Source organism: Lathamus discolor, chromosome 6 (genome assembly GCF_037157495.1).
Source record: "Lathamus discolor isolate bLatDis1 chromosome 6, bLatDis1.hap1, whole genome shotgun sequence".
Taxonomy (NCBI): domain Eukaryota; kingdom Metazoa; phylum Chordata; class Aves; order Psittaciformes; family Psittacidae; genus Lathamus; species Lathamus discolor.
Window position 1 is genome coordinate 87462807 of NC_088889.1, and position 16485 is coordinate 87479291.

The 16485-nt window shown below is 58.1% G+C and overlaps 1 protein-coding gene across 1 annotated transcript; it reads left to right on the forward strand.

The window, feature by feature from the left end:
* The first annotated feature begins 4867 nt into the window (after positions 1 to 4867).
* On the forward strand, positions 4868 to 15558 carry LFNG (LFNG O-fucosylpeptide 3-beta-N-acetylglucosaminyltransferase). Its single transcript, XM_065684531.1, has 8 exons — positions 4868 to 5337; positions 12228 to 12276; positions 13092 to 13191; positions 13333 to 13486; positions 13571 to 13656; positions 13914 to 14079; positions 14302 to 14387; positions 14476 to 15558. The coding sequence occupies exons 1-8, from the start codon at positions 4951 to 4953 to the stop codon at positions 14540 to 14542; spliced, it is 1095 nt and encodes a 364-aa protein (XP_065540603.1). The 5' UTR covers positions 4868 to 4950; the 3' UTR covers positions 14543 to 15558.
* Positions 15559 to 16485: the final 927 nt, after the last annotated feature.

The following is a 16485-nucleotide window of genomic DNA, read 5'->3' on the forward strand; positions in this document are numbered from 1 at the left end:
CTCCATGGACAGCCCATAAGAGAACCTCCCAAACAGGCAGCTGCCCATGGGATCTCTACCAGAGGCACATAGCCTCTTGGGAAACCGAGGCACAATGAGATGGGAACAGTCAGTCAGAGCCTGCTGCCTATTCCCCTCTGTCTGTCTGTCCGTCTGTCCACCTAGCTGGCCACTGCTGAAGGCTCTGGGTCCGCAATAGCTCATGCAGTGCAAGGTCACCAGTCACTTAAACTCTGCTTAACTGATTGTTTTCTTTTGCCACCCCAAACACACACTGTCAGGTCAATCCAAGTGGTGTGCAGCAGCCTCCAGCCTCAAGCAGCTCTAAAGTTCCCTGGTTTGCTGTCAGGGTCAATGCAGCCAGAGACAGACTGCATCCAGCCCAGCATCCCTGGCTGGCAGCAGTGTCCCCTGCTCCATGGACCTGTGGGTGTACCCATAAGAAGGGAAGCTCCTGCCCAGCATCCAGGGATTTTGGGGTGGGAGAGACAGGTCTGAGAGGACAGGAGCTGCTGTTGGGAGGAGAGAGATGCACAGGGCGTGGGAAAGAGGGATTGGATCCATCTGGTTTCATTAGCTCAGGATCCCTTTCCCTCCTGTTTTTGCCTTCATTCCATGGTTTTAATGTTAGAAACTCTCACCCCAAAGGAAGGAGCAGAAAGTCCCCCTTGCACACCTTACACTGCTGAAACTCCCCCACGATGCACCTCGACCCTGAAGCTCTGAGAGGGGCATTAAATCAGCGATGGATGCCCCACCAGCCTCCCTTCTCCCCACATCTACCTCCCCTGCCCTGGGCTGAATAGGGAGCATGAGAAACCAGGCTGGGCAGGGACGGCCCCATGCCCCTCTCTTTCTTTCAGGATCAGAGCGTTTACGGGGCCGCTTGTGTTCCCCAGCCCCTCTCCCCCCCCCCCCCAACACTGGGAACTGTAATCTGGGGGCTGCAGGCTTGGAGATGGAGAAGAATGCGGGAGCAGGGAGGGGGGGACAAGGACCGTCCCCTCCCGTCCCCACCACTGCCAAAGCCCCAAATTCTTAGACCTGGAGGAGTCACCACCAAATTCCATTCAACTGACAGAAAAGAAATCAAATCCTTTTAAAGAGAGCCCACTTTCCCCGCAAGAATGCTCCCTCGGCCTTTTGTTGCAGGGCTTTGCTTGCTCCCAGCAGCTCAGAGGAAGCTGCTCCAATACATTAACCAGTTTAACTTGCTCGTGACCCCCTCTGCCCAGCGCACAATGAAGCTCTTCGCCCGCTTTTTTCCCCGGCTCCTTTTCAGGAGCTAAATCCCCTGCTGTTCCCCACTCGCTGCCTCTCTCACTCAACCTTTCTCAGGCCTCTGCTTCAGCCCCGGGAATATAATAACGCTTTGCATTTCTATAGCCCCCTGGCCCCGTGGGATCTCAAAGTGCCCTGCACGGATCACACCGTGTCCCCCCGCCCCGCTGAGGGGGACTCGTAGTCCCCTAAGGTGGAGGGAGAAAGTGATGTAGGGTCTGAGCCCATGGAGGGTAAACGGTGCTTGCATCGGTGCCAGAGCACCTTGGAGGAGTACAGGGATGGGGACAGTTCAGCATCATGAGCACCCATTGCAGGAGATTCGGGTGCTGGGCAAAGGCACGGATGTGCTCCACTCACAGCCACCCCGATGGCACTGCCAGCCCCTCTGCTGCGAGGGCAGGAAGGTTTTATGTTCCCAGAGTGGTTAAAAACCCGCAATAGATGAAACGAACGGGCCCTCGAGCCCTGAATAGCGGAGCCCATGAGACAATGGGAAGTTAACCAAACCCGGGCCAGGAGCGCAGAAGTCTGCCGCGGGGCGCTGCCGTTTCCCTACCAGTAATTGATGCAAAGTCTCTTTTGTGCTCAGAAAATCCCAGAGAGAAAAAGCAAGGGGGTGAGCGGGGGGACCGCGGGCAGGATCCAGCTCCCTCGCCGCCCTCCTCCGATGGGTCCCCTCGCACACCTCGGCCGTGCGTCGGGGCTGGACCCCGTTAAATACCCGCGACAAAGCGGTGGCGGCGAAGTCGGCTCCCGACGGAGCTTTTAACCCCTGTCCGACGAAGCGCGTAAATCGCTCCGGGCGGACAATGCAGCTCGGCAGCCCGAGCGCGGCGCTTCCCTCGGATGACCTGAACGCTATCGCTGGGGATTTATTTATTAACCGTTTCGAGCAGCCCTGAGAACCTGGGAGCTTCTTAGGGACCACCTATCGAGCGCCGGGGTCAGGCAGCGAGCGGGGACGATGAGGAGGCTTTAAACCAATTTAAACCGACCTAATACCACCGTGAGGCTGAAAGGGAGATGCCCCACGTGTAGCCTCAGCCCTGGGTTGGTGTGGGGCTGAATCCAGCCAGTTCCAGGGGAAAAACAGTATGGGGTTTGAGTGAGGTTAATTTGCAGTGGGAGCGAGCTCTGCAAAAGGCATATGCCTGAGATCTGGGGGATTTGGGTGGTTGGTTCTGGCTTGGACCCATCCATGTGGAGCTGGGCAGAGCAGGGAGCTCACCACCAACCTGCAGCCACAGCCTGTGACATGTGAGTGGAACGAGTTGCAGGGCATTGTCCCAGATGGGATCCTTTTCGGAGGAGGAAGCGAGATGTGCATCCTGGTCCAGTCCAGCATCCTTCCTGCACAGCAGCCATAACACCATCCCCGTCCCTTAGTCCTTGTATTTATGTGCCACCCTAATTCGCCTGGTGCTGGGGCCATTCAGGTAAGGGCTAGGCTCCTTGTACCCAGAAGAGTGGCTGAATTCCAACAAACCGGGCACAGGGCATTCCTGAGAGCATCCTCCCCCTGCAGTCTCCTGCTCCCGATCCCTTTGGGTACCATCCTGTGCCCATCAAGGGGTAAGCAGTGCAACCACTAACCCCATCACCGTTTCCCCACGGGGGACAGTGGCTCACTAGGGGACATCCACGTGGCAGGTGAGGGCTGAGCCAGGAGGCCAGGCGCCTGGAGAGGAAGCCTGTGGGGACACAGCCAGCGGCCGGACAATCCCGCGGGAGTCTCGCTCCGGATGGACAACACTACCAAAAGAACAACCTCCCTTTGCTGCAGTGCCTCACTGACCCTGGGCAGCTGGGCTGAGCCGAGGAAGGGGGTTACAAGCAGTGACAGGGGGCCAGGAGAGCCCTTATACCATACTGGAAAGGGCACAGCAGCTCCGCTGCATTGCTCAGGGCACACAGAGCCTGTATTGTCACTTGGCCTGCGGCGCCAGCCAGGACCCCAACATCTGGCCACGGCGCGTGTCCCCAGCCTGCAGGAGCGGGAGAGCAGCTGGTCGGGGGAAAAGTGCCTTTCCTCCCCTTTTGGCTGCTGGAGAAAGGGGCTCTTTCTTCATTCAGGGTTCTGCTGATCGGGCTTTTCAGCTGCCTCTCAAGCCGCGGTTGCTGTGCCATCAGTTAGAGACAAAGGGCGCCCGAAAAGAAAGCAAATTGAGCCTGGAAGGCTGGGCTTTGCAGCAATAGCGGGAAGTGGGGAGTGTGGGATTTGGTTCCTGTGTTTGTACGGTCTAACTCCTTTTTTCCCCCCTTTTATTATGGAGGGCTTCTTGGGCAACACATGTCTCTCCCCAGATACCATGCAAAACCAAACCCCGCAGCCTCCAAAGCATTTGTAGCCTGGAGCTATGGTTCAAGGGCTGACCAGGGGAATGTATAGCCTAAAAGCAGAAGGCAAATGCTGGGGCTTGCCTGAGGAAGCAGCTTCCCTGCTTCGTCCTGCCTGGTATTATGGTATTGTTTATCCAGTGCCAGAGATGAATGGAGCACGTGACTGCAGGAAAAATGCAAGTTGGACAAGGTCCCTGCCCAAAAAATGCAGCAGCTCCTGATTATGGCATTACATTGCAGCCCAGGCCCAAACCCAAATCCGCCTCCCCATAGCAGCACACACGCCTGGAGAGAAAACCCCAAGAGCTCCCTCCCTGCAGAGACAGGGAGTAACGGGGGAAAAGAGGCCCTGGGGGGGGGTTGGCATCAGTTAAATAGCAGGTTGGTGGCACATCCAGGACCAGATTTCAGACCAGTTTCCCCTTGTACCCACCACTTCTCCCAGTGCCTGTCTGGAAGAACAGGGTGTCATTTAACAAGGCAACGTTTTCATGGTTAGCTAACACTGGGTGGGTGGGGGGGCTTGCTTGGCATCTAGGTAGCATTTGTTTTTGAATGCCTCTGCACCTTGGGGCTTCTGCACTGCAGAAGGGGTTAGTCAGGTCTGGAGCGCTTCTGGGTCTCCCTGAGCAGGGATGGGAACAGACCTCCCCCCAGCGCCCCATTCCCAGATTTACCCACACCAGGCGCCAGCCTGGTGGGAGCAAGAGCAGTGCTGTGGGTTTGAGGATTTCGGTTGTTTGGGGTTTTTATTCAATTATGCTTGGCCTCAGAACAGGCTGATGGGAAGCTGCAACAGTTTGGTCAGGCTGGTCGCCTTCCTGGTAACCTCGTGGACACAGCTGTGAGAAAACCTCGCTGCAGGCTCTGGGAAACGACAGCTCGGGCTGAGCTGAAGGGATAACACACACGTTACAACGATGAAGCAACAAGTGATGCTCCCACCAGGGACCAGCGTACCCCAACCCTGCACCCTCCCCACTACCGTCAATGGGAGGCAAGGGGAAGCGAGCAGCCTGCCTGCACCCTGCCATAGGAAAAGCACAGGCAGAAGGGGTAGGACTCATGGAGGGCTGGCGAGGAAGATGCGGGGGGACGGAGCGGGTGCGGAGCGGGCGCGGCAGGACCGGGCGCCCGCTGCTCACGCCCCTCATGGGGGCGGCCCCTGGGACGTCCCACCCCGGGCGGGGCGGGGACGGTTTAAAAGCGGCGGCTCGGCGGGGGCTGGAAGCGGTGTGGGGAGGAGGAGAGGTGGAGAGCAGGGGAGCGGAGGGTGCAGCACAGCACAAAGCATAGCATCAGGCGGCGGCGCGGCCAGAGGAGGCGATGCTGAAGAGCTGCGGGAGGAAGCTGCTCCTGTCCCTCGTGGGCTCCATGTTCACCTGCCTCCTGGTGCTCATGGTGGAGCCGCCGGGGCGGCCGGGGCTGGCCCGCGGGGAGGCCGGCGGGGCGCAGAGGGCACTGCAGAGCCTGGGGGCTGCGGCTTCCCCCGCAGCACAGGGGCCCCCCGCTCTCCGCAGCTTCGCCGACTACTTCGGGCGGCTGAGCCGAGCCCGACGGGAGGTCCCCGCAGCCCCGCCGAGCCCCCCGCGGCCGCCGGCCGAGGACATCTCCCCCCGGGATGTCTTCATCGCCGTCAAGACCACGAAGAAGTTTCACAAGGCGCGGCTGGAGCTGCTGCTCGACACATGGATCTCCCGCAACCGCGACATGGTAAGGGCATAGAGCCGGGGATGGGATCGGGGACGGTCCCTGCCGCTGCCCGGGATGAAGCGGCGCGGCCGGATTCCAGCCCACGGGGGTCAGCCGCTGTCCTGACCCTTCGCAGTGCGGGGTCCGGTGGTGCTGTGACCGGCAAATGCCACCTCCTCTTTCCGCTCCACCCGTATCTCCGAGCAGGGGGTTATTGCGAGGCTGTTTGGGCTGTTCTGAAGCTTGCCGTGGTTTCGGGAGTGTGAATGCAGCGTTGCAGGGTGAGTTTGGGAAGGGGAAGTGATGGAGAGAACACAGACTGGGCTCCTCGCACTCAGCAGCCCACCCGTCCCCAAGCTCTGCTCCTCCTGAGCAGCTCCCAACGCAGAGCTTGCCCTGAGTTGCTTCCCACTGGGGAAACTGAGGAACGGTGCAGGGATGCAACCAGGACCACTGGTGCTGCAGTCAGGATCAGGTCCCTGTGGATGCTCTCCTGGGCTGCAGGGTGAGGTTTCGCAAGGCCCTGTGAGGTATCTGCAGCTGGGTTGCTCAAAGGACACCCAGTTTAGTAGCCCAGGGCTGGGAGAGCACTAGGATATTCTGAGGCTCTCGGTCCCCTTGCCAGGAACTGGGCAGGACTGGAGTGCTGGGAACCCTTGCAGGTCTGCCCTGGCTCACTCGCACCAGCGCAGTTCCTGCTAGTCCCATTCCTGACCTTACTGATGTCCTGCCCAGGGCCCTGGCAGTCCCTTACTCTGGGCTTCAAGAACTGAAGCAAAACTCAGAAGGAAAACAAAAAGCTGTTTCCTTAGGAAATGCGCCTTGCCATCTGCTACTGAGACTTTCTCTATCCTTAGACAGCTTTCCAAGTAAGTTACGCCTGGTCCTAACCTTTCCATCCTACTGTCTTCACGTGTTTCCTCCTGGCCTGGAATCCTGTTTCTTGCTTGCAAACTGTTGGCTTTTTTTTTCCCCTTTGGAAATCTGGAGTGGCTGAAGGAGGAGTTGTGGGGGAGCCGGTGATGGGAATATCAACCTGCCCCTGCCTCCTTCACCCGGCTCTGCTGGACCCTGCGGCTCTTGGCTCCTACAGCTTACCCCAAGCATTATCTTGCTATTTTCTTTTTCCTATGTGAATCTTGTCCCTCTTTTTGCTCGGGTCTCCGGGGCTTGGCAGTGGCTCTGCTGTCTCTCCCTGGTACAGTTATTTAACGGAAACCTCTTTTATGCTCTGCTGTCACTGCGAGGGGGTGGCGAGTGCTGGTTGAGGGGGAAACGCTCTTTGAGCACCTACAGATGATCCTGGGAATGGCTGCTCTTTCCCCCCCTCCTCCCTCCGGCTTTCTTTTAGGGCTTTTTTTGTTGTCGTGCTCCGTTTGTCCGTTCGGATTCCCAGAGACCCGAGGCTCGGCTCTCACGCTGTCCCCCTGGGCAAGCTAACAAAGCCCCTTTTCTCCTGGCGCAGAGAAAAGGCTTCGCAGCCTCTTGTGTGGCACTTTCCATGGGAACGGGGGAGCCGGAGCCGGCCGTGTCCAGGTCAGGTTGCCTAGAGATGAGGGCCATGAAGCCAGGGGGGCCGCAGCCCGGCGAGGTGCCCGCCTGACAAGCCAAGCTGCTGAGTGACGGCTCTTGTACAGCACTTGAGGACAAGGAGCTGCCGAGAGAGATGGAGGTGGCAAAAGCTCCTGTGGAGCAGAGCGAGGGCTGGGTGGACACATGGGCTCATCCCTCTGCCTCCATGCTGCTGGTAGTGATCAGCTCCAGTCTTCCCATGCAGGCTGCTGTCTCTGGGAAGCTTTGGGGCACCCTGGGCTCCTCCAGACTTGGCATTAAGTTGGGTTGTCTTTGGCCTGCAGACTGCAGGATTGGTGCCATGGGGCTCCTCTCCCTTACTTCCCTGTTCTGAGGAGACTGTGCAGTTCCTGCATCCCCTCCTTGCCTGGCCCCATGGTTTCTGCTTTAGGAGGGTGGCTTGGTGACAGCGAGGTGCTGCCTCTGCTTAACGTCTCTCTTGGTCTGAGTCAGGCCTACGGCTGCTCATCCTGTCCCTGTCTCGCTCCTGTGTCACTAATGGTGCTTGGGTACCTGTGCTGCCTCGCCGACATAAGGTAGTTGATTCTATGATTCTATGCCTGATGCCAGGTCTCTCCTTCCCCTGATCCTCCTCTTGCACCAAACCCCAACCTCTCCCTTGGCTCTTCATTAGCCAGGCTGCTCTCTGGGCAGGAGGGATCCAGGCACTGGTGAGAAGGGGTTAAACCCAGCAGGTAACTAAAGGCTGGACCCTGGTAGATAGGGGGAATAGCTATTGTGTCCTTCCTTGGCTGCTCTTTGTTCTGCCCACAATAGTCCCTGTTTCCTGCCCTCTGGCCCCTCCAAGACACTGCAAAGGGCACCCTCTTCTCCTTCCTGCTTTTCTCTGCACAGCGAGGGCAGATCCTTATTCCTTTCTAAATCTGCTCCTCAGCTTGCACAACCCAGGCTGGACAAGCTGCTCTTTGGAGGAGTGTTACGCTCTTTGCTTTGGGGAGAGTTTCCAGCTGTATCCTTAAGGATGCTGGAGCGCAGTCTGGGGGAACTTTGCACTGGAAAGAAAAGAGAGAGGGGGAAGGAAAGTGGCCATTAGGCAGAAATCCTGGACAGGAGCAAGTCCAAACCCACTGCTTTCCTGCTGAGTCGAGCGATTTGCAGTGGCAGAATTGCACAAGAAGCATCCCCTGCCCCTGGGGCATCCCGAAGGCGGAGGGGTGGCTCCGCACACGCCGCAATGCCCGTGAAGGCCCTGGGCTGTGCTCCCATCCCGCCAGCGTGGGATCTGCTGGCTTCCTCCGCTCGGCGTGGTAATTGCAGGCTTTGAAAAATTCCTGCTCTCGGGGCAGAGGGAATGGGTTTGCCTTCCGGAGAGCACGCTGCTCCGCTGGCAGCACCCGCGTTCCCCTAGCACCTTGGCCAGGGTCCCCATCCTTGCGGCGGCCATGGTGCCAGCATGCGTGTCCCGCTTGGGTTGGGACCTGGGGGGCTGCTCATCCCAAACCAGCTCTATGGTGCAGCCAGCTCCCCTGGGGCCTGCCAAGCAATGAGAGTCCCTCCCGGATGTCCCCTCTTGGGTAGCCTGTGTGGTTTTTGGGGGTGGAGGGGCCCCTTAAGCGCCTGCTCCAAGTGATGCCGCTGTCCTTGTCCATAAAAGCCCCGGAGCCGGTGAGGAGCGCGTGGAGCGTGGGGCGGCAGGGAGGGTGTGGGACCCTCGCTGCACAATGAGCTCATTGTTTGCGAGGAGGTTATTAAAAATTATAGCATTTAAAATTACAGTGGAGGATTCTTCCCCTTGCCCAAAGCAGCGGGGGGAGGAAGGGCCCTGCGGCCTTGCAAGCCGCTTTCCTGCCTCTGCAGGTCCCAGCTCTGGGATCCCTGTGCCAGCACAGACCCCATTCCCCAGTGCTGGGGAAAGCCATCACTGTGGAGTGGGGACGCGGCTGTCACAGGGATGCTGCTGTTGCACTGCTCCCGGTGGGCTGAAGCAGGGTGGGGATTTTCTCTCCTTAACCCTGCAGGCCAAAGGGAAAACATCTGCTGTGGGGGACACAAAGCCAGGCAGGGACTCGCTCCTGCAGCCCCTTTGCTTCCCCTGGAGCCCATTGCCCAGCTGGAGGCTGATCTCTTGCCCCCAGCACCTCTCTGCTGTCTCCTGCATCCAGCCGAGGTGGCAGCTTCCCCCTTGGGGATGGGGAAGGGGCTGTGTAGGTGGGTGCTGGGGTGCTCCATCCTCTCCCATCATGGGGAAGTGAGACATGGCACAGGGACAGGATCTGTGCACCGCAGGGTCATGGGGGTGCCTGCCTGGCTGTGGTTCCCCTTTTTGATGGCTGTGCTGCTGCGGATGGTGGGGACATGAAGCAGGCATGGGGTCTGCTGAGTGCATCACCCCATCCGGACCACTCATCCAGGCAGTGCAGTAGGGTGACCCTGGGGTGGTCCTAGGTGATGGGATGCCTTGTGCAGCACCCAGCCATGCGCGCCCCATGAGCTTGGTGGGTGCAGGCGGAAATGAGTCACTGTGAAAGGAGAAATGACGAGGAGGGCAACAAAGACAAGAAGAAATGGGCTCTCCCCAAGGGTGAGGAGGAGGTGAGGGGCTGCTGGCGGCTGCCTGGCTCCTTTCAGACAGCTTGGGGCGGGGGGGGGGGGGTTGACCCCATTCCAGCCATAGGGACCCCCGGTGCCTCTCGGTCCGGTACATGGAGGCTGAGTATTGTGCGGGGCTGTATGGAGTGGTGGCAGCTATTGTTTGGGAGGGATTTGGCATCCTGTGTTTCTTGGAGTTGCAGTTTTCAGAACAATGAGGTTTCCTGCAGGGCTGGGGGGGCAGCGGGCCCTTCCTCTCCAGCACCCTGAATGAAAAGTTACTGGGGGGGGGGGGGTGTGTGCTAAGAGGTTCCTGGTGCCATGGTTGGCATGGGAGCCAAATGGGAGAGAGGTGGGTATAAGAACTTGGGGGGCTGGTCCATCTGGAGATGGTGGCTTGGTAGGTGGCAGCTCAGGGATGCTGGCTGCACTATCCCCATCCCATTTGTGCCACCATAAACTGGGCACTGTGCTGATGCCCAACACCACACACTGGGGATTCTGAAGGCTGATCCGTGGTATTTCCTTGTCCTACAAATGTGGTGCTTTCTTGTCCCACTCATCTACTGGCCCGACCCCTCTTGTGCTCAGCTGGCACTTCTCCTTTCCCCTGCAGCCCTGGGTGAGGGGGCTCTGCAGGAAAGATGCGGCTCCCCTCTAAGAAATGCACCCAAATGAATTGAAAAACAAAGGCTTTAGTTCTTCAAGTTTTACTTAAATGTTGTGGCAAGGATGGGAGGGAGGTGAACCTGTGGGGTGGCCTCTGTGCCCCTATCCTGGTCCCCAAGGTGCCACCAGGTCCACCTGCAGTAACAAAGTGATGGAGGTCTCTATGGGGAGAGGCTGGGGGAAGATGCCTCATTCGGATGGAGCTTTGGTGCGGGCCAGTAACAAACAATTGTCCCCGTGCTCTATTTATAGCGGCTGAGCCGGAGGATTACTTGTGGGGTTATTTTTGGAGCAGCTGAAGGCAGTTGCTGGACGGCGTTTCTGAGCTAATCAAGCAAACATCTTCAGTCTCGCCTGTGCCGAGGCTGCGTGTCCCCTGCATCCGCTGTCTCCCCCTGGCACTGCTGGGGCTTAAAGAGTGCTTGGGCACCATGTGTCGGGGTGGATGACAAAGTTCTTGTTGGGGGGGGGTGTCTTGGGCACCCTTGGATGGTCTCCTGTGGTTCTGGTTCAGGTCACAGCCCCAGCAGCTGCCTGTCCCCTCCCTGAGTATGTGGGGAAATGGGGACCAGCAGCAAGATGCGCCGGTTGGGGTGAAATCCTCATTCTCCAAGCACAGCACTGATGTCACCCCAGCAACGATGTGTCCCTGAGGCTGCAATGACCACAGGCAGCCTGGGCCCTGTACTAATGGGCTAAGACCCTGTCCATACCCAAGCTGTCCCCTCCTCATCACCAGGTTCCCCCATCCCCTAATTCATTGCTCAAGGCCTTCCTGACCCCGTAAGGACCCTGTCCCTCCCCAAATGCCGTGCTGCAGAGCACTTGTGAGAACTTGCCTTCCCACCTCCTCCAGCCTTTTTCTTTCTTGTTCTTTTCTCTTTTCCAAGCCCCAAAGGTCACTTGTAGCCCCGTCCCCAGGAGCACATCCTCCTCCCCTCCCATTCAGCCTTCCTGCAGATCTGGGCTCTCCCCACCAGCCTCCCCTCGGGCCCTGAGCAAACACTCCGGGTTAACCAGCGCAGCTGTATGCTAATGACCACCACTGCCTGCTTAACTCTCCTCCACTGAGTAAAGTCACCCTGCTATTGTACCCACCTCCTCAAACACACCGCAAAACCCCAGCCAGGGCCGGCCTGCACCCGATTTCCAGCTCACTTGTAATTCATCATTCCCAGTGCTCAGGCTCCATCATCCCCACTCTGCTGCCTCCTGCCTCCCCCCCCCCACCCCCCCCCATCCCTTTTGTCTTTATTCCTTTGCCCTTTTGTGCACGTCTGGTTTTTAATAGCGCTTGGCAGCTGGTTGTGGTTTCTCTCCTCCAGCTTTGTTTGCTGCCTGCTGATTGATGGCGATGCCTTTCCCACCCCCTGCTCTCCCCTCCTGCTTCCCCAAATCCCAGATCCCCCCTCCTCAGTCCTCCTTCCTGGGCAGCATATGCCAGGATTTAGCTGAAGAGGCTGGGTGCTGCTTGGCATGGTGCTGGGGTGGGCAGTGAGGGACCATCCCCTCCTTGGGGCTGGTAAGAGGCACCCAGCTCAGGACAGGGAGCAGAGAGGATCCATAGGGGTATTGTGCAAGTGTCCCGGCACAGCACGTGCTGTTGACACAGGTGGGGATGCGGTTGGCAGCCCGTGCCATGGGCAAACACACCTGCCTGGGTTGGGAATGCTGAGGGGCGGCTGCTCCGGCATCGCCAGCCGCACGTGCCGGATAAAGTCTGAAGTCTCTGCTTAGATCAAGCCGTGCTCTGCGCCTGGTCCCCTGCTCCTCACCATGCACCCGCCTCAGGCTGGGAATGGTGTTCGTGTCACCCCAAATCCCCATGCCCGCCGCTTCTGCCCTCTGGGAAAAGCGACAGAATGGGGATGCTTAGTGCAGGTGCTGTGATTTGCACCCCAGTGAGTGCCAGATGAGCACCCTTCTTGGTCTGAAGCCAAGTGCGTTGTGGGGATGTCCAGCTCTCTGGTGCTGCTTTGGGTTTTGGTGAGGGGGAAGAAGTCATCGCCAGCATTCCGGAGGGATTGATCCCTGGTGTTGCACAGATGTGCTGTTACCGCATCCAGAGCCACGTGTCCTCAGCCCCTTGGTCCTCAGAGGTGCCTTGTCTTCTCTTTCAGACCTTCATCTTCACGGATGGGGAGGATGAGGAGCTGAAGAAGCAAGCACGTGAGTCTGTGGCTCTTGTCCTTTCGTGTGCTTGACCTGGGCAGGTCCCCTGAGGAGCCCTGACCTGGGGAGCAAGGCTGGCATGGAATTCATCCTGGGCACTGGAAAGAATGGTCAAAATGCCACTGGTTAGACAGGAATCTCAGCCTGGGCTCAGGAAGGGGCAACTTGTTCCACTGATTATGCCTAAAGAGCACCCTCTGCCCAGGAGTTTCACATGGATACAGGTTTCCTTCCCAGTCAGCCTATCTTTTGCATGATGCTGCTGGGAAGCATGATTCTAGTCCCTGGAGTGAGCTGGGATTGATGGGCAATGCAGCCAGGGTTCTATAGGAGCATTTTCCTGGCAGCCCTTCCCTGGGGCCAGCGTCATCATAGTCTGTTCTCTGCTTGCAAATGACTCCCTTTTTATTCTGGGAAGGAGCTGGGTGAGCAAAATAGGGCAGGATTTTAGCTACCATGTCCTGGAGGATCATGGATAAGCCCTCACCCCCAGGGTGGCTGGTACATTGCACTGGGATGTGCAATGTAGTGCAGGTAGCACCATGTATAGCTCAACCCCAGTGCATCTACTGCATCCTTATCCCTTGCTCATCCTTTCATTATCTCGCATGGACCCAAAAGCCATGCCCAAAACCCTCATTCTTTGCCCAGAATGATGCAGCACAGAGGCCACTGAGCACCAGAGACATCCATGGGGTTTCCATCCCTTGGCACGCCTGGGATGTGTATGGTGAAACATCACCTTTTGAACACACGGGGATGTACAGGATGCCCGATGCCAGGTGTTGACCCTGGTCCATCTCTTCCCATAGGAAATGTCATCAACACCAACTGCTCGGCTGCCCACAGCCGCCAGGCCCTGTCCTGTAAGATGGCTGTGGAGTACGACAAGTTCATTGAGTCCGGCAGAAAGTAAGTAGTGCCTGGGGTTGCCATGGGGGACAGTGCGGCTGCAAGGGGGAGGATGGTCCAGGCAGAGGCTATTGCCATTTTGGGGCTGTATCTCGGCATGGGGAGCTGCCCCAGCCCGCTGTGACATTGCTGCCACCGCAGGTGGTTCTGCCACGTGGATGATGACAACTACGTGAACGTGCGGATGCTGGTGAAGCTGCTCTCCAGTTACCCACACACACAGGACATCTACATCGGGAAGCCCAGCCTGGACCGGCCCATCCAGGCTACGGAGAGGATCAGTGAGAACAAGATGGTGAGACGGGGGCAAGAGGTTGGGGCTGGCTCAGTTTGGTTTGCAGGAGGAGGTCTCACTGCTGTTGCTTGCCCTCTCTCACAGCACCCTGTGCATTTCTGGTTTGCCACGGGCGGAGCGGGGTTTTGTATCAGCCGGGGGCTGGCACTGAAGATGAGCCCATGGGCCAGGTAAGAGCCTTGGTGTTGCTCTCTCACGGGGACTTGTCACGGTCCTTGCAGGGCTCAGAGCACCGTTGGGGATGGATGTTGGCCTGTATCCCACCGCCTTGCTTGGGGTGTCTGCAGGGGGCTTGGAAACAAGCTGGGAAAGACTTTGGATCCTCTTCTAATTAGAGCTGGGTACCCACTGGCCAAGCCCAGACCTCACAGGGTACCCACAGCCCCTGGGCTTTGCTCCTCTGCAGCCCCTTTCTGTCTCCCTGCAGCGGCGGCCACTTCATGAGCACAGCGGAGAAGATCCGCCTGCCCGACGACTGCACCATTGGATACATCATCGAGTCCGTGCTGGGGGTGAAGCTCATCCGGAGCAACCTCTTCCACTCCCACCTGGAGAACCTGCACCAGGTGCCCAAGACGGAGATCCACAAACAGGTATCCCGTGTGGTCACCTGAAATTGGGCATCATGGCTAAGATATCCGTTGGTATGCAAGCAGAACATCAGCAGAGGGGGGGAAACCCCATCAGCCCATCCCTGTGGGGTTATGCAGAGTGTGGCTTGGGGAAATGGGGTGAATTTTGCAGCCTCCCCCTGTACCTCTGCTTGATCCTCAGGGCCACATCGGCTTCTTGACCCCCTGTTCTTCTCTCCCCAGGTGACACTAAGCTACGGCATGTTCGAGAACAAGCGCAACTCCATCCACATGAAGGGAGCCTTCTCCGTCGAGGAGGACCCATCCAGGTGAGACGAGGGGACCCTGTCCCCGCCAAGCCAGGGGGCCGCGGGGCCACCACCTCCCTGTGCTCAGCATCACTCCTCTCCTCCTCAGGTTCCGCTCCGTGCACTGCCTGCTGTACCCCGACACGCCGTGGTGCCCCGCCAACATGGTTTACTAGGAGAGGCGCGTGTCCCCTCCAACCTCGTCCCCAATTTCCCCGGTATCCGACGGGCGTGCGGGACCTGCGTGCGGGTGTTTCAGTCCGGCCTCACCGCGAGGTGCAAGGATGGACGGACGGACGGACGTCGTTGCTGTGGTATTGCACAGTGTGTGTGTACTGAAGGCTGCTGTGCGGCCCCTTGTCCCCTGCCCTGCCTGCCCGGCTGCCCGTGCCTGCTGCCTGCTCTGGCCAGGGGGACGGGTCCTGAGCACTTAACCACTGGGCATCCCCATGGCACTGGTGGGCCCCACGCCATGCGTGGGGAGCAACCGCAGTGCGGGGCTCTGCCTCTCCGGGCTTGCTTCTCCTTCTTTTGTTGGTTTTCCTTTCAAATGTTAAGTGTTTTTGGTGTGCGCCTCCCCTCCTTGTCTCTCCCTGTTCCCTGTTCCCATAACCCCTCATCCACCCCATCCCATCTCCCAAATCTCAGCAGCGAAGCTCTGGCTCCTTATAGAGATGGAGGGTCACCGGTGAGGTTTGCTCCCTGGCTCAGCAGGCAGGGGAAGCGTCCTGGCCATGGCAAATGATGCTTCAGGGTGCTGCAAAGGTGCTGGGTGCTCAGCGACTGCCCTGGAGGGAGATGGTGGGGTGGGCTGCCAGCGCATGTTGGTGTTAGCTCTGTTTCCTGGAGCTCCCCTAGGTCTGGCTGCAATGGTGCCAGCAGCATCGATCCATGCACTGTTAACAGAGACTAATGTAAAGACTTTCTATACATACAGTGCGGGAAGAGGGCTTTTCCGGAGTCACTGGAGCAACGTGGGCACTGTCTGTATAGGGTTTCCCTTCAGTGCCACTTTGGGCAGCCCCGCACCTTTGTACTTTGGGGTCAAGCCAGGGGTTCTATGGGTGTGTGTGTCCCCACCATGGGCCCAAAGCATCCTCCAGCCCTGGCTTGGTGACCGGAGCACCTGAGATGCATCTTACCATGGGCCAAGAGTGTTTCCCAGCTTGGCCATTGCTCTCTCCCTGCTAGGGAGGGATTTAGGCAGGGAGGGAGAGGGATCCCACATCCTCCCATGGCCGTGGCCACCAGCCCTGTGCCCCCTGGGTTATAAGTGGGCTGAGCCAGAGCTGAACATTTCCAACACAAAGCTGAGTGAAAATAGCCCATAATGGGTGCGTTGTAAATATGTTATTGAGCCAGTATTTTTTTACTGTGCCTTTTTTAAAGGGGGAAAAAATACAAAAAAAGAAACCAACACATGGAGAAAATATGTAGGTTTAAAAATGCTTTTTATACATTTTCTGTGGATCAGAAAAAGAAAAATCCCCAACCTTTGATAATCTGTTTAAGAAAGAAAAAGAAATAATTGCCATGTCTTTGTAACTATCACTTACCTTAATTTATATGTTCCAGTATCTGGAGCATCACTCCGTGCTTTTTGTAACTAGGATGTGTTTCAAGCAATAGATGTGGGATGGGGAACCAGCATGGACAGCGTGTTCTCAGGGACTTGAACCCGATCGCAGCCACGGGGTTCCGGTGGGAGTGGTCACCAATAAAGCGGCTTTTTTTGCTGACCACAGTCACCTGGTCCTGGCCTCTGGTGTCTCTTTATGGATGAGCTGCGCTGAGCACCCCTTGCTCCCCCGCGGATGTTATCGCCTCTAATGGAGCTCTCAGGGATGCACCGAGGAGGGGTTGCGCCCGCATCCCGCTCTCTTTCCCACGGGTACCGGCATCCACCGGCCATTTGCATCCCCGGGTGTGAGGGTCCTCTCCTCGTTCCCCTCCCCAAAAGGCTCGGGCAGGCCTCAGGGATGGCTTTTCCCAGGCTCCGTGGGGGGAGCGGAGGTGACGGGGCGAGGTGAGAGCCGGTTGTTAGCAGGGTGCTGTTAACAGCCGGCGGGCGGGCGGCTGCGTGGGAAGGTTGGGGGCTGAGGGAGCAGCCCTCTCTTCT